The 22,622-nt window shown below is 36.6% G+C and overlaps 2 protein-coding genes across 3 annotated transcripts in view; both read right to left on the bottom strand.

The window, feature by feature from the left end:
* The window catches only part of LOC134673306 (uncharacterized), a 53,344-nt gene that overhangs the window by 23,578 nt on the left and 7,144 nt on the right, over nt 1–22,622 (bottom strand). The window contains exon 1 of one of the 2 annotated variants that reach the window (XM_063531270.1): nt 8,872–9,404. The exons of the other annotated variant lie outside the window; for it this stretch is intronic. Coding sequence (XP_063387340.1) covers nt 8,872–9,036 — 165 coding nt within the window. The 5' untranslated portion in view covers nt 9,037–9,404. Of the gene's footprint in view, nt 1–8,871; nt 9,405–22,622 lie in introns of those variants that run through there. 2 annotated transcript variants of the gene reach the window in all.
* Nucleotides 502–5,427, bottom strand: LOC134673340 (uncharacterized protein K02A2.6-like). The gene is made up of 2 exons (XM_063531303.1): nt 4,397–5,427; nt 502–4,101 (listed from the first exon to the last, which is right to left on the bottom strand). The coding sequence occupies exon 2, from the start codon at nt 4,070–4,072 to the stop codon at nt 809–811; it is 3,264 nt and encodes a 1,087-aa protein (XP_063387373.1). The 5' UTR covers nt 4,073–4,101; nt 4,397–5,427; the 3' UTR covers nt 502–808.

Here is a 22,622-nt window from a genome sequence, read left to right as displayed (position 1 = left end):
CAAAACAAGTAACCTCTGAGCCTACGCGACCCGAGTTAAATCCATATTTGTACCCACATATTATAAGTAAATTGTTTGTTTCTTTTATAAGTGATATATTATAGACAACAAGGGAAAGGAGATAGATAATTGATTAAATTCTGCACAGTTTTGTTTAGGTATGAAAAATAATCTATAATGTTTTGAGTTTTATGCAAAGACACACGTACCAATTGTTGACACTGTTGACCATTTTACGTCTATCTCGCTGTATAACGCGAAAAATCTTATTTTGAGTTGAAATTGGTACTTAGGTAAATACTTACTTAAATAATAGGTAATAACTTCGTATTTAGGTCATAAGTATGTATGTACGTACAGAGTTAAGGCGGAATTCTACCAGTATGCGGCATTGTGCGGTACAAGCTGTATTGATGGAGGCTCAGGACGGCGGGAGTGCTGCAGGCTTTATTATATTTTATTTTAGGATAAATCGAGGAGCGAAATAAGACCAACGCCATGTTCAGATCAAAGACAATTCTTTATTTTCTTTTCATGCATAGATGGCACGACGACCATAGACAACATAACATTACATGCCCCTTTTTTAGTAAACGCAAAAATACATTTGACTCCTGTCACTTGAGTGACACCTGTCACATGGATGACATCTGTCAGTTGAGTGTAATAACCTATTTTACAATTACATCAATTTTCATTAACGACTGTGAAAATGAATACATACATAATTATGGCATTATTTCAGAGAAACCTCGTCAAGAATGAGAATTATTATTAATACATAATGTTGTCAAATTATTGAATAAACTTATAAATCTAATTTGTTTGTTTTCTTTAACAATCTGCCTCTCGAGCTATAGCGAGGTTCCTCCTCCTGATCATTGAATGTTTGCATGCATGGTAAGTCTACATTGTTTACATTATCACTATTATTATTATATCTAGACATTGTACATATAGGGTCAACACTTAAACTAGAATTAGGACTTGACACATTCTCCTGCGATTTACTGGATACAAAACTTTCATTGTTATCACTTGAATTTGAACTATGACTTATATTTAAATTATTTATTGGACTAGACTGACATGACTCTTGACTTTGCACTAGATAATCAGGTATGTAATAGTATAGACAGTTATCTCCCCTTTCACCATCTTGACATATATTATTTTGACTGGAACCCTGATCATGAAAGACTGACTGTGACTGATCATTTTTATTTGTGATTGCTTGACTCGACTGGCTTGACTGAGGCATTGACAGATTCAGACTATGACTGTTCGACTGACTGACATTTTTAGACTGAGACATGACATTATCACTAGATCTAGACACTGACTTTGACAGACATGACTTAAACAACTTAATATGTTGAGTATTTCTCCTATATATCGTTCCTTCTGAACTTTTGACTAAATAAGATCTAGGAAATTTAGTTTTTGACAGAATTATCCCTTTTGTCCATGACAAATCATTAGGATTTTTCTTGAAAAAGACTGAATCATTGACCTGGAATTCCTGTGAAGGAATTGCATTTCTATTGTAATATGCCTCTCTTTTTGAAATTATTTCTGACTTATTTTTAGAATGGTCTGCGAATGTAATGACTTTAGGCTTTAGACTGTCTACATGTGTAGGTAATCTAGTTCTAAGCTTCCTAGACATGAGCAATTCTGACGGTGACTTTAAATTACCTCTAGGTGTTGTCCTATACTGTAACAAACCTAGGTGAAAATCAGTACCTGAGTCTTGACTTTTCCTTAATATATTTTTTACTATTTTTACAGATACTTCGGCTAAACCATTCGACCTTGGGAAGTGCGGACTAGACATGATGTGTTCAATATCCCAATCACTAAGAAATTTCTGGAATTCCTGACTATTATAAGGTGGACCTCCATCGCTGACCAGTTGCAATGGGATACCATGCCGGGAGAAAATTGACTTTAAATGTTGAATAACAGTTTGACTTCTATGATCTGTGTTTAACTGTGCAATTTCTATGTAATTTGAATAGTAGTCCACTACCAATAGATATTTTTTACTATTGTAGTCAAATAAATCTGTTGCCAACTTTTGCCATGGTAGGCAATGTTGGTCATGTGACAATAAAGTTTCTTTTGTTTTATTTGGACTAAATGTCATACAAGTTTCACACTGTCTAACTTTCATTTCTATGTTATGATATATGTTAGGCCAAAAAACTAAACCTCTAGCTAAGTTTTTTGTTTTCTCAACCCCCATATGACCTTCATGTAAAATATTTAATATTTCTGAACGCATTGACTTTGGAATTATTACAGACTGATTTTTGAATAAAATATCATCAATAGCATGAATTTCATCACGAATATTCCAGTAAGGTAATGTCATTGGGTCACACTGAGTTTTACTATTTGGCCATCCGTTGACATAATATTCCTGCAATTTCAACAAGGTTAAATCCGACTTTATATGATCTTTAATCTTTTGTAATTTACTTGGAGAAATAGCCAAATTAGATGTCAATAACTTTACCTGACAGACAATGTTACTTTCTAATTCCTTAGCATCAAATTTATCTATATTTTTGTTTGATGAAATTGGTGCTCTTGACAAAGTGTCAGAGACATACATTTCTGTACCCTTTGTGTATGAAACTCTTAAGTCATAAGCTTGTAGTGTAATCATCATTCTCTGTAGACGAGCTGGCACATCTGACAGAGGTTTTTTAAATAGAGTGACTAATGGTTGATGATCTGTCTCTACTTGTATGGTTTTACCATATATGTACTGATGAAACTTTTTACATCCGAAAAGAATAGCATACAATTCACGTTCAATTTGAGCATAATTTTGCTGTGTGCTTGTGAGAGACTTTGATGAATAAGCAATTGGATTTTTTCCATGAAAAATAACAGCACCTACTGCATCTTTAGATGAGTCTACAGACATTCTAACTGGTTTGTTTACATCATAGTGCACTAGGACTGGAGATTGACTAATAAGACTTTTTAATTTGATGAATTCCTTTTCATGGTTATCTGTCCATTGCCAAATGTTTTGTTTTTTAAGTAAACTTCTAAGCAAATTAGTTTCATTAGCTAAATTCGGTATGTATGAGCCTAAATAATTTACCATTCCTAAAAAGCGTTGTAAGTCTTTAATGTTCTCTGGTCTTGGCATCTCAACTATTGCTTCTATTTTAGATTTATCTGCAGAAATACCATTCCTATTGAAAACATGACCTACATAAGTGACTTCAGACTTGTCAAATATACATTTTGACTTGTTAAACTTTAAATTGACTTCACGAGCTCTCTTAAGAACATTTTCTAACCTTTCATTGTGTTCTTTTTGACTTGAGCCAAATACTAAAATATCATCGACAAAAATAAGTACTCCAGGTAAGTCTCCGAATAAGTCTGACATAACTTTATGAAATATTTCACCACTAGAGTTTATACCATATGGCAGTCTAAGAAATTTGTATCTACCAAACTGTGTGTTGAAAGTACACAATCGACTACTCTCTTCATCTAACTGTATCATCCAATAGCCTGAGTTTGCATCTAATTTTGAAAATACTGACGCACCTGCTACTTTAGAACGTAAATCATCTAATGTAGGGTAAGGAAAATGAGGTCTTTGAATAGCCTTATTTAGTGGTCTAGGATCTAGACATATGCGTAATTGACCATTTGACTTTTCTATAGGAACAATAGCATTCACCCAGTCTGTAGGGGTGGTAACTTTTTCTATGACCTGTAACTCTTCCATTCTATCTAACTCAGTCTTAAGTTTTGGATGTAAAGCATATGGAATTCTACGGACAGGACAAATCTTAGGTGGAACACTTGTGTCAACATGTAAATGAGCCTTGTGAGGCAGACAACCTAAGCCCTCAAACGTGTCTGAATAAGTCTCTAAAAGTGATTTTACTGACCTGTCACTTGTCACCTCGTAGAGCCTTTTGACAAAACCTAATTCTTCAGATTTATCAGCACTCAGTATAGTCGAGCATTCACAATCTAGCACTATAAATTCGATGTCAGCCTGTCTTCCATTTTCAAAAGTTCCAGACAGCATCACAGTACCTAGATTATTTATTGGTTGTCCTGAAAAAGAGAATATTTTATCATATGATCTCTGAATAGGTATTTTGCAGTTATTTTCCTTTTCCAGCTTTTTAAAGGTGTTTAATGATATGACAGTTGGATCGGCTCCTGTGTCCAATTTACATATTAATTCATAATTATTACATTTAAATTTGACTTTCCATTTGTTTCGATTTGAATTTGAATTATTACTAATTGATTCAATTACAAAATTATGTGCATGACTAGAAGGATTACTTAAATTATTTTGACTTTGGTCTGTGTCTGAACTTACATGACTAGAGACAGCACTTACTTTTTTATTTTTTAAGAAACAGTACTGTGCGAAGTGATTCGGCTTCTTGCAGTGAGCACAGGTCTTGCCTTGCGCTGGACATTTGTGACGGTGGACTTGCCCGCATCGCTGACATGCCCCGCTGTTTCTTGACTGACTGGCTTCCCTTGAATATGACGAAGTGCTGCGTCCCTGGCTAGGCTGGCGATTGTACCTCGATTTTGTAGGTGTTCTTGCTGACGAGTTCCTAAATTTTGTTCTTGAATTATGTTTTGTAATGGCTTGGACTAGGTTACTTGGTTCTTGACGTTCTGACAATTTTTTTGATCTTGTGTTCGACAGCTCTATAGTTTTGGCGATGTTGACAGCTTCGCCGACGTCTTGAATCTCTTGGTTTTGTAGCAACTTTTCTTTGATAGTTTCGTTTTTTAACCCTATAATAAACATATCCTTGACTAGTGATTCTTTTAGGGTTCCGAGTCACACGTGGCAGCTAAATTGTTGAGCGACGTGACGTACTGGTCGAGTGTTTCTTCATTTTGATAACGGGTAAAAAAATTGTACCTCTCTACCGTGGTATTCTTACATGCATTGAACTTGCTATCGAATTTTTTTATAAGATTTTCTATGGTTTCGTTAGCGAGGTCCACGTTGAATGAATTGAATATTTCAAGGCCTTCATCGCCTATAGCATTTAACAGAATTGCAATCTTTTTCTTTTCCGGTAGTTTATCTAAATCGTTCGCGTCACTAAATATTTCAAACCGTTGCTTCCATTTCCTCCATACTTCGGAATTTGCACATTCACTTTTTGCTCCGCCATTTTGCAGATTCAGTACGAGCGGTTTTAGGTTGTTGGCGAGAATTACGTTTTTTGTCGTTTCTGTCATCTTCTTCTTTCGTTTTCTTCTTCCAGTTTATTCTGACACCATGTATTGATGGAGGCTCAGGACGGCGGGAGTGCTGCAGGCTTTATTATATTTTATTTTAGGATTAATCGAGGAGCGAAATAAGACCAGCGCCATGTTCAGATCAAAGACAATTCTTTATTTTCTTTTCATGCATAGATGGCACGACGACCATAGACAACATAACATTACACAAGCATTTTTGGACTAAATATGCTTGTACCGCACAGTGCCGCACACTAGTGGAATCCGGTCTTCGAGTAGGTGAAAAACCAAATACAAGTCAGGGGATAAAAAGTGAGTAGCCCCCTGATAGCAGGTAGGTATTTCGGTAATTGGTCACTTGACATTGAAAAGTAAATATTTAATGACGCTATAAATGTCAACTACACGTATACACAAGTCTGGAAAACTGTTTAATTATTTAAGAGGACACCAAGTCCTTCAAACAATGTATTTTCATAGCACTTATAAATTTTTAAACTCCATAATTAGAGCCCTATAGAAAGTTTGTTGCACGACAAGTAGGTAGATATAGGTAACCTTTTATGGTATTTTTAAAGATATAGAAGGTAAGTTAAAGTTTTCTAAATGGACACCTACAAATTCAATAAAAATATGCCTAATACAATTTTTTAGAGTTCGAAGTTTCTGGGTCAAATAGTTTAAAAAAGCGAGAACTAAATATTTAGCACTATAAAAAGAGGTTTTACCTTGGTTTTACCGAAGTGTCACTCAATCACTCGATGTAGAGCAATTTTTTTACTTGTTGTGTGTCTGTATGTAAGTGAGATGGGTGTTTTCGTCATGTGTGGTTTGGTTACAAGGCAGTCAGCGACCGTAACCAAACTGACGATTAATGGTAACATTCCATTTCTAACCGCAGCTGCACTCCTAGTACTGAACGCGTCGCTGTCATTGTCAATTTTCATAGAAAAATGAACAGTAATGCAGCTGTCGTTGGAAATGTACTGTCACCTTATCGTCAAATAATTATGTTTCGTAACAAAATGGATGGCACTAATATGTACTACATGTGTATTTTAGAAATAACGTAAAAACATCCGTGTCTGACACAGCCCCATCTAAAGGCCCAATAGAGCCTACTTTCTATAGTGCATACATAATATTCTAGCGATAAATGATAGGGGTGTTAGATGACAGGATGTCTACTTTGGAATTAGCCTTTCAAACTACATTAACACTTACTTTAATTTAATGTAATGTACGTAGCCAGCTGGCGTATTATGGATGGCTTTATGCATCTTTATCGACGTGATAAAATAACTGTCACTTTTTAACACCGTTGGATAGAAAGTGACGGACACCGTTTTATCACGCTCTCACGTAGACAAGCACGACCATCATATCCATACAGGTAGCCACCAATTAACATGTAAAATTTTGCAAACTTAACGGGACTGCCGGCCTAGCCAAGGTTACAATCGCTATCGCTTCGACAACGAAAACCATTATGTCTCTCTATCACACTTCCATATTAGTGCGACAGTGACAGTTGCGTTTCGATCGCTACGGAGCGTAAGCGATCGGCATCTTGGCTACGCGGCCTGGTGAGACGTGTTCCACATAAAATAAAGGAACGCATGGATATTATTGAGCCAACATCTTCCTTGGATCACGGAGCCACGGTAAGTCGATGTACTGATATTATGTAAGTAGTTAAATCAATAAGTTTAAGTAATAAACTTGTGAAGGGTAGGTACAGCGACTAGTTGTCTGCATCATTATTTAGAGACCTCGAGGCATATTCAGATTTAAATAACAGGTTATGAATTTGACCTGGATTTGTTATGGTTACGATTGGTTAGCGTCAAAAGTGTCATTTTTCAACCAGTAATGTCGCTTTTGACACTGACCGCTCCATAACAAATCCAGATCAAATTCATAACCTGTTATTACAATCAGAACACGCCTCGTCGTTGACGCACTATCACCGTTTGATGTTCCACCCCGTGGAGCCAGGTCGAGTCAAGGTCGCAATAACAAACATTTATATTACCGTAAAAAGTATTCAATTTACTGATCAATAATTCTGACGCAAACATGGATGACAAAGTGTTGATGAAATGGTATACAATTTATTCGTTTCAAGCTTTTTATACTTACTTATTTGTAGTTTCTTTTATTGATTACATATTATACTTTAAAAGGAATGATTTCATATTAACTAAGTGTTATCTGCTGTTGATCATGTTATAAATCCTTGTTGTTGGGATTGTCTAATAGAGAAGTTAAGGTCGGTAATGAATCAGAGAATTACGCCATTTAAACAATTGTGTGTTTTTTGTGGTCTTACTCATATATTCCGACTCATTTCAATTCCCTTAGTTAATCTCCTTCTTGTTTTTATTTCTCCAACGTGAAACGTTTGACAAAGGTGGACCCATACTCATTGTCTAAAGAGCTTTTAATATAAATATACAGTTGTGCAAATCTAGTATGTTATAAAATAATTCTATTACTTAGTTCGTATGTATATTAAAACCGAGTAACAGGGAGTAACTTCGAAAGCAAAGCGACATCTGGGAATTGTGTGTTTGAATACTTAAGCTGCATACTTGATATGAACCAGGTATCTAGTGTAACTACTCTAATTAATTAAGGTAAAAGTGAATATAAACACTGGTAAGAGCAGTATCAGATTCTAGCTGGGTCAAAAACAAAACTGTGTTCGCGTCTTTCCTGTAGACACACACAAGAATTAGGGGCTATAAAGGTTAATTTTCTTATTTAACGCTTATCCAAGTGAAAAGGTCCACCTTTTATTTAGGGAATTATGATAAAATCAGTACTTACATGCCCTCAAGCTGTTAACTATTGCCCACAGAAGAGAAAAATGTACAGTTCGCGCGAACACGCTAGTTTTCTCTCCTGTGGGCAATAGTTAACAGCTTGTGGGCATGTAAGAATGATTTCATCAAAGTTCTATAAATAAAAGGAGGACCATTTCACGTAGATAAGGGTTAACTAAGAAAATGAACCTTTATAGCCCTTAACTCTTGTGTATGTCTACAGGAAAGACGCGAACACAGTTTTGTTTTTGACCCAGCTAACAACCAACGAGGTAAGGCTCGTTAGGGGCCTATATGAGTAATCGATGACTGTGCAATGAAAAACAACGATAGATTTCCTAAAAAAGTTTTGTTTTAACTCCTTTATTCTAATAGTTGAGAGTATTTCAAGCTGATCTTTTTAACAATGGCGGTACTTTAACATACTGGGATAATAATCCTTCCCTTCGGATGCAGAAGAGGCAGCCATTAATTCCTAATGTCCGCAGGATCCACTCTCTCCAAGAAATTTTAAGACTCTGTACGAGGATCGAGGACACGTACTGCGAAAACTGCGGCCTAGTCAAGGTTACAATCGCTGTCGCTTCGACAACGAAAAGCTTTATGTGTCTCTATCACTCTTCCTTATTAGTGCGACAGTGACAGTTGCGTTTCGATCACTATGGAGCGTAAGCGATTGGCATCTTGGCTACGCGCACGCGGCCAGTGCGCGTTGTCCAGCGAACGGGACATGTCTGAGGTATCCATCAAGAAATCATACTAGTATTATCCTTACCTTAGGATCCGGTAAAGTCAGCCAGCCATTCCTAATGTCCGCTGGGTCTGCTCCTTCCAAAGATAAAGAGGACGTGCTCCGAAGCTTTTTCGTCTTCCAGTGCTCTGGCTCCCACCAATGCACGTTGTCCAGAGAACGGGACATATCACGGGTTTCCATTGCCATCGGGACTTTGAGGGGAACAGTACTGGGATAAGGAGCACTTCTTTTTGTTAACGAGAATCCTATTTATATTTGAATTATGTTAATATGACTGTACTTTAAAAATGCGATATTTTAAATAATTGATTAAGTTAGGTAACTTTGTTTCGGAAATGAAGTAGGTAGTAATTATTAATGAGTTAGGTAAGTCCAATTCGCTATTTGTCAGTATACAATATACACCACTTGCACTGTAATTTTTTCCACTACCAGTAGACACAATTTTGCATTGAAAACTCTATAGCTAATTCCATTACACGCGCTAAACGACATCGACACTACAAACTTTCTCAAGCAAGTAAGTTGTAACCGTCTTTACCACCCCAAGACCGGGTGCCGAATGTCCTACGGGGTTGTTTGTTGTCGCTGCCCGGGCGCCTAGCAACAGCCACGTGGCCTCCCCAACCCTGACCTTACCGCTTTACCGCTACTTGACCCCGACTTACCAAACTCATTCTACACCACATTCTGAAAACCACTACCTTAATAACTTCGACGTATGACGCAAAATCGTTTAGCAAGGGATTGGGTAACGGTATATATGATTTGTCGCAAGTGTAACTGTTTATTTAGGAAATAATAGTTATGCTGCGGTAATAAGGTTCATATTCGCGTGTTTTAGATATCGTATTGTTGGAAAGACAATATTGAGATTCTCTCAAGAAGTTTGTGGTTAGCGTGATAAAGTGTTGTTTGAGCAAGATCTCTAGAGAAATAGATGTTTGCGATAAGCCTACAATATCCTGAGATATTCTTTGACTAAGATTAATTTATCTTATCCAAAGCTTACTTAATATCAACACAACATTGTGGAAATATCAACTAGAGTAAAAATCCAGTGGATATTCTCAGTAAATATCGGCCCATATTTGGAGAACAGAAATTAGCCAGCCATATTCGCAAATATGCTCACGTCACATCTGTTCTACTTTCTACTACATACATGCCTGAGCTTCTATCTAATATTTATGAACCTACAATTTAAGGTACTTAAAACCTTAAAGCCTAGGAAATAAGTAGCAATTTCGTATATGTACGGCTAGAGGATGGTGCCCCGGAATTTTTGTTATTTAATCAGCCTTATGATGTAGGCGTATAGTAAGTAGGATGCATTGTCACATTACATAAAGATTAAATCTAACCGGAGCTCTTAGTCTCCTTTCACTTTTCTATGGTACCTACAGGTTCTTTATTTTATGACTGAAATTTTTTTCTAAATTCCACAGCGATGAATTGAGAATTATTGTTGCAAAAGTGCAATGCAACCAATCCATAAGGCAGGGTAACCTAATTGTCAATCTAACAGCACTAAAAAGTTTCTAAAATGTATGGAAAATTATGTAAAATGTACCCAACAAATAAAGGAAGTTTTCATCATTTCCATATTATGGAAATTCAAGACGAAAGTCTTTAATCAATGTGTTTTACCAGTGATGACTTACGGCTCCGAAACGAGGTCTTTCAATATCGGCCTTATCTCAAAATTCAAAGTCGCTCAACGAGCTATGGAGAGGGCTATGCTCGGAGTTTCTCTGCGTGATCGAATCAGAAATGAGGAGATCCGTAGACGAACTAAAGTCACCGACATAGCCCACCGGATTAGCAAGCTGAATTGGCAATGGGCAGGCCACATTGCGCGCAGAGAAGACGGCCGATGGGGTCGAAAAGTGCTCGAGTGGAGACCACGGACTAGCAAGCGCAGCGTAGGACGTCCACCCACAAGATGGACGGACGACCTTGTTAAGGCCGCCGGAAGACGCTGGATGCGGATCGCTTCCAACCGGTACGAATGGAGGTCCAAGGGGGAGGCCTATGTTCAGCAGTGGACGTCTTATGGCTGAGATGATTATGGAAATTATATTTTCGGTTCCCATACAAATATGTGAGATGTTTTCAAACATTTTTCAATTGGGCAATTTGGCAAGTTTTGAAAACCTTCAAACTACTAATCATACCAAATAATTTGCTCATTCAGAACTTAAATAAGTGCAGTTTGTTGCAAATGGTATTTCATTGCGACAAGTACAGTCGCCATCAGATATATCGGAGCGGCCAAGGTGTTCACAATATCTGAACAAGCACTCTAACGCCTTGACAATAGAGGCGTGTTCAGATATTTGTGACCACCTTGGCCGCTCCGATATATCTGATGACGACTGTACACAGTTTGTTTGGATGGGTCGTCTGGCTGCGACCATAAATGTCGAGCCTGAGGCTGCGGTGACTCAGGCGCCTCCTTCTAAGGCGCGCTTAGACTCATGACGTCATCATTATCACTTTTGTTCCGTCAGTGAGCTGATAAGCTCTTTCGATTTATGAATTTAGTGAGTCTACCTTCAACATCGGATAATCGAAAGCCCTTATCGCTCGAATATGCAAGAGCGGTAGACCCTCAGATTATGAGACAAGTAACAGTACTTAGTTAAAAGCCATTTCCTGACTAACGGCATTTTTATCCGTTGACATTTGACTATTTAAAGTGCTCATTGACGTTAATGAAGAGAAAGGATGACGAATAATGGTAGGAAAACCCCAAACAAAGGGAAATAAAAGAAAGTACTTTTAGTTAGTTTAGTTTAAGTTCTTCGTGTGACAAATTTTCGCAGCGGGAAAGTGAAAGAATAAAATGTCAGAGAGTTACAATTCCAACAACATAAAACGGTGTAGGTAGGCTCTTGAAGGGTTAATAAAATCGAGTGTATTTTTGGTTAATGTATTAACTAATGTAACTCGTAGTTTAAACAAAATTTATTATAAATTGAAAAGATGAAATACTTAATCAAAGAGTTTGCTCGACAAAGAATTTTTTTATTGAATACAGATCTACAATAATAAATTTGCGGTTTAAATATCCAAACATTAAAATAAATAAATAAAGGTACCTACAGCCTAATACAAATAACAAACTCCATATTAAGAAATTATATAAAATGAATTCTATTAAAGCCATAAATTAATTCGCAACACGAAAAATTCATTTGCATCGTTTATATCATGAATGTATCATAAATCAATTACTCATATATGAATTAACGAGTCTGACGACCTTTCAGAAATACATATATACAAAGTTGTATATTAAATGCTCCTATTTAACCTGACAAACCTTCCAAAACGCCGTATAATTACATTCGTGTTCTTCTAAAACGAACTTTAGTCCATGATGTTAGAGATCACGTTGGTGTAAAACGAAATCGAGATACGAGTTTTGACAATTATCTCTCGGTAAACATTGATATCAAGCGCTAATTATGGTCATTGCCTTTTATTAATTTATTCGTATTTATTGCCATATTTAAGTCTAAATGGTCGAAGTGAGTGTGTGAGGTTTCTGATTTTTATGAAATTATACGAGTATTTATAATTTTTATTGTATGTGTGTAACTTTTATAACTATCCTGTTTGCTCTACAAAATGTACTCGTAAACCATAAAGTTTTCATGTCCGAGGCTAATTTTATCAAGTTATTGAGGCGATTTTCTAAACTCTATTATTTACCATGATATAGTTTCAGTTATGACAGCCGATTTAAAACAGTTGTTACGGTTCCCAGGGAAAAAATACATACGACAGCTGGCTTATTGATGTATTGATACATAATAAAATACTCATAGCAATAAGTACTTACTGACGAGGGCTAGTTATAAGAAAGCTTACATGATCAAGACAAGCTTTGCGTCCAGTGGCCAAGGATCTTCTTTGTACGTGGTACGGCCGCCCACGGACATATACTTAATACTTCCCTGTTGCAAGAAACTATGGAATGACTGCCGTGTCACTGTCATATTGTCAAGCCGTATAAGCCGTATTTTGTCTTAAATACATATGATATATTGATATGATATGACTGTCATGTAGCAAACTGGTGCTTGACAGACGACTTTAAATCACGGAGTCATGGGTTGGTGTCATAATAAAAGTAGCTCAGTTTAGCGAGTAGAATCGAGCCCTGGATTTAAAGCCCCATGGTCAGACACACCCTGTATAGATAAATACATACTTATATACTCTATGTATTCTATAAACACCCATGACTCAGGAACAAATATTAGTGTTCATCACACAAATAAATGCCCTTACTGGGATTCCAACCCAGGACCATTCGGCTTCGCAGGCAGGGTCACTACCCACTAGGCCAGCCAGACCGGTCGTCGAAGTTTGAAGTTATTATCTTTGTTTATAATTTGGTCCTAAACGTCAAAATATGTAGCAGCGCCATTTGTCCCCCATTAGTCATTGTCCGCCGACGCAGACACCCACTGCACTGATTGCAGTCAGCACTGCAATTACATTTACTTACCTTGCCTTTGACACCCAGCCTCCCTGAATATATATGTACCTAACAGTGGCGGCGCGTCAAAAATATCCATAGGCAAGCCGGGGCTGATTTGGCTCACATATTTCCTTTACAGCTCTGCTCAAACGTCCAAAATAGGCAAGCCGGTGGGAATCGGCTTTTATGGACGCGCCGCCACTGGTACCTAAGGCTGTTAATCGTGGTCGAGGCTCACAAAGCATTAAAAATACTTTTTATATTATTCTTTATTTTATAGGAAAATTTACGCAAAAAATTGTCTTTTTATGAAAAAGATTCAATAACCCTGGCGTACGCAGCATAGTCGTCCCATCGACGGCAAAGTGGAGGTGGAACTGCTACTTTGGCGGATTTGGAACCTTGACTTAAATGTAGGTTTAGGTTTGAATTTCAAATTCACTAAAATATCAGGTTCGCAAAAGTTCAAAGCTTTTGCGAATCTGAATTTTTAAGGTTTCCATACAGTGCTCGGATACTAAATTTAATAAAAGTAATGAAGACATTTTCAAAAATTTAAATATCGATCAGGAAAAGGCGAGAAGGGATGGGCCTGCCTGTGCCTGCGCATCTGGTGTGCCTTTCACTGGTTTGGCTGAGCCGTCGACCCGCTCAAACTAGCTCAAACAGCGATTGGAACAAACTGTTATTATGCACTATAACATAATAGGTGAACACAAAGAAATAAGGCTTGATGGTCTTATTGTTCTTTAATACGCAAGGGAAACAATAACTAAGGTTATATTGTTTTGTTCTGGTTTTAAATATTGTAATCCTAACAATAGGTGTTATTATACTTACTAATTTATGTAAGTAGACATTTTGAAGGCAATTCTATTCAGACCAAACTAGATTTAGACCAAAAAAAGTCTGCAACGATTTTGATAGCACACCCAGTGCAACAGTTATTTTAAACGTCAAACTTCTATGAAATTACGATGTACTTATACTCACCCCAATGTCAAGAAAAACCCCGTGGTTTTTTTATTGTATACCTTTAAACGAGCAATTCTTGTATATTTATTTATATATTTCGGGGATCTCAGAAACGGTTCTATGAAATTTCCTACATGAATGACTGCATGGTTTTCGGGGGCGAAAAATTGATCTAGCTAGGTCTTATCTCTAGAAAAACGCGCCATTCTGATTTTTTATGTTTTCCAAGCAAGGCTCGGTCTCCCAGATATTGTAATTAAAAAGTGATGTAACTCTTTTCGGCTTACATGTTTACTTGTATGTCATTTAGCAGCATAGTATATATATATATATATATATATATATATATATATATATATATACTATGTGTATCGATATCAAGATGTTGTTACCATCTACCTATTAATCAATTGCTGCTCGCCGCCGACTCGATTCAACTCGATTGGTATCGAGTCAACGATATTGGTTGGCATCGCTTTGATGTAATAGCAGAAGTGGCTCACTCCGCGATTTCGTCGCTTTGCTACAGGTAGCTAAAAGTACGACCGTTGCACACCCATTTTGGTAGCAAGCCATAATAGCGCGTGGCGCTGTCGCCACCTAGCGGCCATATCTGTCCTGATCGTAACAGACGCGTTTTGTTAGAGAGTGAGTCTTCTGTACCTAGTACTATTATTTATTCTGTGGTAATAGAATTATGGTATTATTTATTCTGAGGTGATTTGTTCACTTTGTCATATTTCCGTGAAATAACATTGAATATCTTTTGTTTTTCTATTGTACCCGATGAAGTAGAAATCGGGTAAATTTTATAAATTCACAAATTAGACCAGAATAATATATTTAAGTAGATACACACTTTCCCTACACGCAGCGTTATGTAGCCCTACATATCTACTTTATAATATTTAATATTATGTTCTGTTGTTATTTTTATTTTTTTTGATATTTTTTTACTACCTTATCTATTGAAGCTCACCATTAACCAAGTTTGAGTTTATCATTATGGGCCAAGCAAATACGAAATCAAACTTTTCCCGAACAAATGCGTGTTTGTATTATTGTAAACAATGAGTATCCACAATAGAATTATAAGCACTGAAAACATCAAATGACAATAATAATTGTAATATGGTCCGTTTAATATTAAATCAAATAGTTTTTCCTTATTCAAAGTACCACTAAGTTATTTACGACGATTGCACATGAATGTAATCGTAGAAATTCAACTTGTTTTGCTCTACCAGTAAGTATTGCAGGAACTGGAGTAATATGAGTCTCGAGTCTAAACTAAAATTGAAGAACTCGACTCGTTTTTATGACACTAAGCTCAAATCAAATAACCAAGCAACAAGAAAATAAGCGTTATAGTATGTTTGATAAAGACAACGCATTTTGATATGTTTTGTAATAAACTTAGAGGGCTCTACTCTCTTAATATAAGAGTTGAAAATCACTCGACTTTCGGAGTCTAAAAACTGAGTTGAGTTTTAAAGCAGAGGCCTCAAAAGACTCGAATCTTAACCAACATTATTACCACTGACTATGTCGTTGCGAGGCTTGTCCGCTAGGCATCCAAGGAATTGTGTAAATAGACTTTTATGGGACGCTTGCCGAGTGTGGTTTACTGGATAAACCTGCTCTATAAACTTAACATTTCGAATCGACTGTGAACCATCACCAGTGTAGCTAAACTTCAAGTTTCTATTACAACTATCCTTAACCGGGGGTCTTATTTATGCAGGTTATGCGAAGAGAAGTGGTTGGTTAGCATTTGTAAACAACCAAGACTGAATCTAGGCAACTATCTAAGCAGAATCTAGGCAGGCGAGGAATGTCGACGCAGACCTGTGCCGTCGGTAGGTAACTAAAATACATAATGCATTGGATTAGACGGTCTTATATCCATCGCATTAGGGCTCAAAATTGCTATTAAATTGTATGATGGTATGATTAGGAGTATTTGCGGTTGTTGTTAGTAAGGATGGAATATATTGGTTTACATATTGCGATGGATATTTCTATATGTTACATTTCATTTAGGTACTCCCAAACGCGCAACATACTGGCTACTGGCTTCACTGTTTATACATATTTAAAAAAAAAACAGTGTAATATGCAATACCTATTAATGAGCAACGAAAAAATAATGTCTCAGTGCATTTTGCTCGGTTTATAACCAAAGTCCGCATTTTATGGAAAATAATAGGTATAATAGTAGTAGGCTAGGCTCGACAAATGGGCTTGGTCGTGAATTATTGCCTCGTTGATAGCATTTAATTAATGTAATAATACTATTAGGCAATATTAATACACGACGACGGGCCTCGAGCACGCTTTGCTGTTTACTTTGGATACTCAATCTTTGCTTTTCACTTTACACTGAAAACTCGATGTCTGTAGTATAACCTATACACCGTGTTTTTATTGAATTCCGTTAACTTCGGGGTATGGTTAAGTACGTTTAAGAGAACTAAATGACATAGTTAATTTAAAAAAAAATATATTTTTTTTGCTTTTTATAAAAAAAAAAAAGTTTAAAAAGTAATTAAATGTAGCATGTAGTGTTGTTGTAAGACGGGCATTACATTTAACTCAACCAAACAATTGAAATCTGTGACATATCAATGTCATTTCGAACATCGATCGACCGAGATTTTACTTAAGTTTAGTAACAAATGTATGAACTCATTCTAAACACTAATCAATATGTAAACCGGCCCTAAGGCAAGTGTACACGCTTGTAGAGGCCTTAAAGGAATAAAATAAAATATTGATTATCTCCGAAATGGAGTTAATTAGAATATCGGTGTCTTTGAGAAAGTTACTTGATTTAAGCTCAGAAATGCACCCTTGAAATTAACGGAAAACAAAAAAAACACGGTGTATAATGCATTAAGTACCAATATAAAAATGCATTGTTGGTAATTCGTCAGTATAGGAGGATTCAGCTGGGATGATCGCCAAGAGATAAACTTTTTCGAAAGAATCATATCATAATACGAGATTTCTAAATTTTTTGCGAAACTGGAATATTTTTATTTGGGGAATAATCCCAACCTACCTACCTACCTTTAATTTACTAGACTAATACCAACCGGGATATGGACCTACGGGCACAGAATAATTAATAGTACTACCATACAGAAAGGAAACTTCCTACAAAAACGAAGTTTGACAGCGGTTCAGGGTTGAATCATGTTATCCCTTTCTAATATATCGCACTATGTCTTTCGGTTATTTAGGGTTGTCAAAACTCAAGTGATTATCTTATCTGTGGTCGTGCACGCAAAAGGAATTCATGTGGTGCCAACCCTAATAATTGCTCGGAGCAATGCTGAGCCGAGCGGAGCCGACTTTGACCGAAGTTAGGAGTTTCGCACCCCTGCTACGGGATGTTTTGGAACTCACGGTCCATATCCCGGTCGATAGGTATAAGTCTAGTGTGACTAATCCTAAAATTAAAATTCAAAACAGTTTACTATAAAAAAAAAATCCAAGCACTCTATAAAATTAACTGAGCTGTAACTTCCTTGTTTATGGGCTAATAGCTAAAACCGCATTAACATTATGCAACGTTGAGTATACCTCTTATCTATAAGAGCACCGCCCATGATCCTCAAGTGTAAATACAAACCACTCTATAACATGCGTTTGCGCAGGCCGCGCCGGCCTATTTTAGAAAAGCCGATTCAGAAACTAAAATTTAATATCAATATACTTATTTAATTTTATTTAAAATATTAGGTCACGCGCAGAGTGGACGAGTGGTTTTGGCTTGCGATATTTACATTGAATAGAATAAAGCCAGTTTATTCAAATAAAATCTTACAGAACATTTAAAAACAGATGCTAAGTTTCCCTGTGAACCACGTGTGAACGGTCCTATTCCTAAATTTAAAAGAAAAAAAAATGAATTAAGAATAAATCACAAATCACTAGATTGTGGTAGCTATCATCTTATTAGCGCACACTTTTTAATTTTTTAGTGGTAGATATTGTAGACGACTGCTACCGCCTGTAGGTAAGTACTAAGTTAAATGAAACCTAACTGAACCTAACAGCATGTAAGCTGATTATCATAAACCACACTGTCATTATTCACCGCCGAATGTTAATATTGCAATTATTCACCGTTCAACTCCTACACTTGCGTTGTTAAATTACAAATCAGTCCGTAAACATCGAACCGTGCGTGCGCGCAAGTTAGACTATTTCCAGCTGCGCACGATTGCCACTAATTAAAGAATGTGCGCACTTGAGCCAATATTGAGCATGAGGACCGTTACAGGCATACTTTCTTTGATGACGTCATAATCACGATTAGAGTCGGACCAAGCTAACTTGCATGTAATGACAAAGTTCGGCAATGTCAAATCTCTTTGACAACTTGACGTTTAACAATGACACTTTGTTCTGTCAAAGTAGGCGAAGAGTTAGCTTAAACGGGAAAGTAATTTTCCAATTTGCACAGTTTTCTACGAGCTGAGTACAATCTCAAAATAAATGCAATTATTTCAGATGAGATCGGGAAAATCAATTAATTCTATTACTACTACTTACTTACTATTTTTTAACATTGCAATAAAATTATTTAGCATGGTCGGAAGTTCTCGAACTTATTCAACTTTTAGGGGATTTCATGAAAAAAAATATGTAAGGTAACGATTTCATCTATCAGTACGGATATGATGGTCGTTTTTGTCTACGTGACAGCGTGATAAAACGGTAACTTTCAGTAGCGCTCTAGTAATATATTGTCATGTTGGATAAAGCCATTCATAATAGGCCTGCTGCTTCATGTGGCGCAAAAGTGCACACATACTAGTAACCCAAATCCTTTATCGCCTGATAAAGGATTATTAGTCTGTTGTCAAACGAGAACTGTATGCATTAAAGTACATAGTTGTGTGTAAAAGATAAGCTTTTCAAGCAAAGTTACGAAACTTAATAAGCCTGTCTGTGACCTCGCAGAGACTTTTAATGTAAAATGTTTTACAGAGATTTTGAATAAATAATTTTAGAGTTTTGAGAGTAGTTATTAAATAAATAAAAATAAAACCACCGGATGTTTAGTGTGGAGGCACTACTTATATGTAATCGATGTACTTAAGTATTGATTGACTGGCAGAGAATGCCTTAAGGCATTAAGTCCGCCATTTATACCTTCATGTATTGTTCAATAAAGATTAAAATAAATAAACATAATTGAAATGCTAATGTATAATAAATTAAGTAGGTATTTATAATATACGGAATAAGAAGCTTTTTTATTACAATATGCATTTAGTTTTAACTCATTCAATGCTTAAAGAGTTCCTATAATCGTCGGTCTTTAATTAATTGGGACCATCAAATGACGCGTTATATCGTAGTTTTTTATTTGAGAAATATATCGGAGCTTATTTTTAGCCTAACAGTGTATGATAGAGGCGTAATCGTTTACGAAAAGGTTCGGAAATAAATTCCAATTGTAAAACCATCGATTTGTCTAATAGGGATGACAACTTGGCAACACCAGAGCGAGTTTTTATGACACACAATAAATAATATTTTACTGATTTGTTGATAAATGGTAGAATAATTATTAATAATGATTACTATATATATTTTTTTAATTTTTAGTCTTATTTAGTTTGTACTTAGTCTTATGTACTTCGTTAATAGTTTTAGTGTTCTATTCCTGTTCTTATTTACATTGATTAAATAAATATTTTCTATATATTTAAGTAGAGGCTATATATTTTAATTTCATGAAAGTGAGCCAGATTCACTTTAACTCAAATATCCAAGAACTCCAAGAATAAATAAATCATTTCTTCGCAATGCAATTGATCATGATTAGGATTCTATTTTTAAACTGTTTGAAGATTTCGAAGGAGATGAAATTCTCTATTCGTCGATTTTTTTTAATATGAACTTATGTTCCCTGACTTCTTCAAGACGCCTGGGCCGATAAAGAAGAGTTATTTAATTACTTTTTATGACATCAGGATCTGACAACTTTGGAACCCTGAAGAAATCCAAAGGACTTTTCAATTATTATCGGCACACCTAGCTACACATCTTGATTTTTTATAGTAGCTTATTCATTTCCTCACGGTACTTCGTGTGTTAAAACTTATCTTGTTTTTATGTACAAGTAAGGACCTTTGGGTATCCCATGGCACAACCCTATCCAGGATACCGATGTCCTAAAGCGTAGGCGGGCGTCGCCCCACATCGATCGGTACATGTACCTGCTATAATAAACTGATACATTTTAAGCCCTATTACATACGCATAAGGTCCATCGATAGTTAGATAGAGTGGCTGTTAGTACTGCCGCTGCACATACCGCGACATATATACCAATAACAGAACATATTAACCTATCTCTGTCACGCGAGTTCGTGTGAACCGGCCTAATTACTGGTAGTGTATGCGAGCTTTTATAAATAAATGTTAGGTGTCTGTCTGGACAAAAAGTACTCAAGATAATATACCAATAACATGCCATATTTAGTACGTTTTGTGAGTTCTCATACCGGTAGTCAGAATTTTCAGATTTCTTCAGCCTAAATATAGGCCACACTTACGGCTCGATTCGGGAAATGAATTGGAGAGTCACTAGATAGTGCTAGCGCCAGCCCCATATGGTACCTTTTTCAGTGGAACGTCACATATCTTTACTATTTCATTACTAGTTAATCTCTAATTCATTTCCCGAATCGCGCCGTTAGATATTTTAAGCTTGTACGATTTTTGCACATGAAATATTATTTGCTTAAACGGGACTTAACCGCGTATTATCAAGTATTAAAATTACTTACCTCTAACCTAACTAATAGTCAGAACCTTCTTAGTTGCGGTTCTAGTAACATACTTGCATTTAGATACATATACTAATGGCGATTAATTACCATTAGGCAGGCTGTATGCATGTTTACCACCATCGTGGTATAAAATAAGTTTCTTGTCAAAAAAAAGCATTTTAACAAACCCAAACACAATTAAGATATGTTGGTTTATCAGTTAGCACAGAGTTGCTATGGCCACCTCCTGTGTCCAATATCAGATCAGCTCGACGGTACCATAATATTGCAGTGTCACTCAAACTTAAATATGTTGTGAAGTTTAAGCTCTCAATCGAATAACGGAAAGTTGGGTTTTAGCTTGCAAGATTTGGCCCAAACAAACAAACAGGCTAAGCTAAATATAAAAGCTTGTAAAAAGTATCTGCCTGATCAAGGCACTTAAAAGGATCGCTCAGTTAATAGGTATCTTCTTTGCCTGGTGTCAGTGTGGGAGTATGGACGGATTTGGCGACGCAGCAGCCGCGCCTACGCAGCAAGAACCACCGAGTTCGCAAATGCTTGTTTTGTTTCCGGTATAAGACCTTCAGATGACTATGTTGATAGCCATCTACATTTTGGGTCAGTACGCGTATTTTGGAACTGTTAACTTGTAAATCAAACGGTAGAAATATCAAATGTGTAGGTACCCCAAACGAATATGATTAAAATATTAGTTTAAACATTTTTTGGATTCGTCATGTCTGTCCGTCTGTCTGTCTGTCCGTGTTTGTCACAGCCACTTTTTTCCTCTTACTAGTATTTTTTTATATACCTACCTTATATACCTATATATACCTACTATAAGCGTCGTGTATATTGCAAATGTTCTTTCGTCCGGAGTGCTCAACTCAACTCGACCGAACACTAAACTAGAAACGTCTGCAGATATAAAAATACATCGGTAAGCCATTTACATAACGATAACACTTTATCCGTAATATTTTAAGGCTTTAAGGCAGCGGTCGGCAACCTTTTAGCAGCCAAGGGCCACATAGCAGTTAACGAAGTGGACGCGGGCCGCACTTTGTTAATATTGATGACTTTATCCGACATTATCATTTGTCAATATTACATACAAAATAGTCAGGGAGGCTCGCGGGCCGCAAGTGAGAGGTTCGCGGGCCGCATGCGCCCGCGTGCCGCTGGTTGCCGACCGCTGCTTTAAGGAATTAGAATTTAAGGCTTATAGGTTTATAGAAGGCTTAGAACATCCCCGGAAGCCGTGTAAGCCGAGGCGTGCGGCAACTTCGTGCAGTTGCATTAAACATGCCATTGGGACTCTCTGGAATCCACACTCATAAGATTAATTAATTATAGACCTTTCTACCACGTGATAAGGTCTTGTTCTGTTTACTTTACCGGTTGAACTGACGGTCGTGGAAACGTTCATGGAAGATTCATTAGTGTTTAATGGCACTCCATAGTCCATCGTTTAACATGAACGGAACGGAACTTAAAAAACCCGA

Source organism: Cydia fagiglandana, chromosome 18 (assembly GCF_963556715.1).
Source record: "Cydia fagiglandana chromosome 18, ilCydFagi1.1, whole genome shotgun sequence".
Lineage (NCBI taxonomy): Eukaryota > Metazoa > Arthropoda > Insecta > Lepidoptera > Tortricidae > Cydia > Cydia fagiglandana.
This window is presented reverse-complemented; position numbering and strand designations above follow the sequence as displayed.

Bases quoted from the DNA above. Each gene is read 5' to 3' on its own strand.
- LOC134673340 (XM_063531303.1), bottom strand. From the start codon at position 4,072: ATGCTGTCTGGAACTTTTGAAAATGGAAGACAGGCTGACATCGAATTT.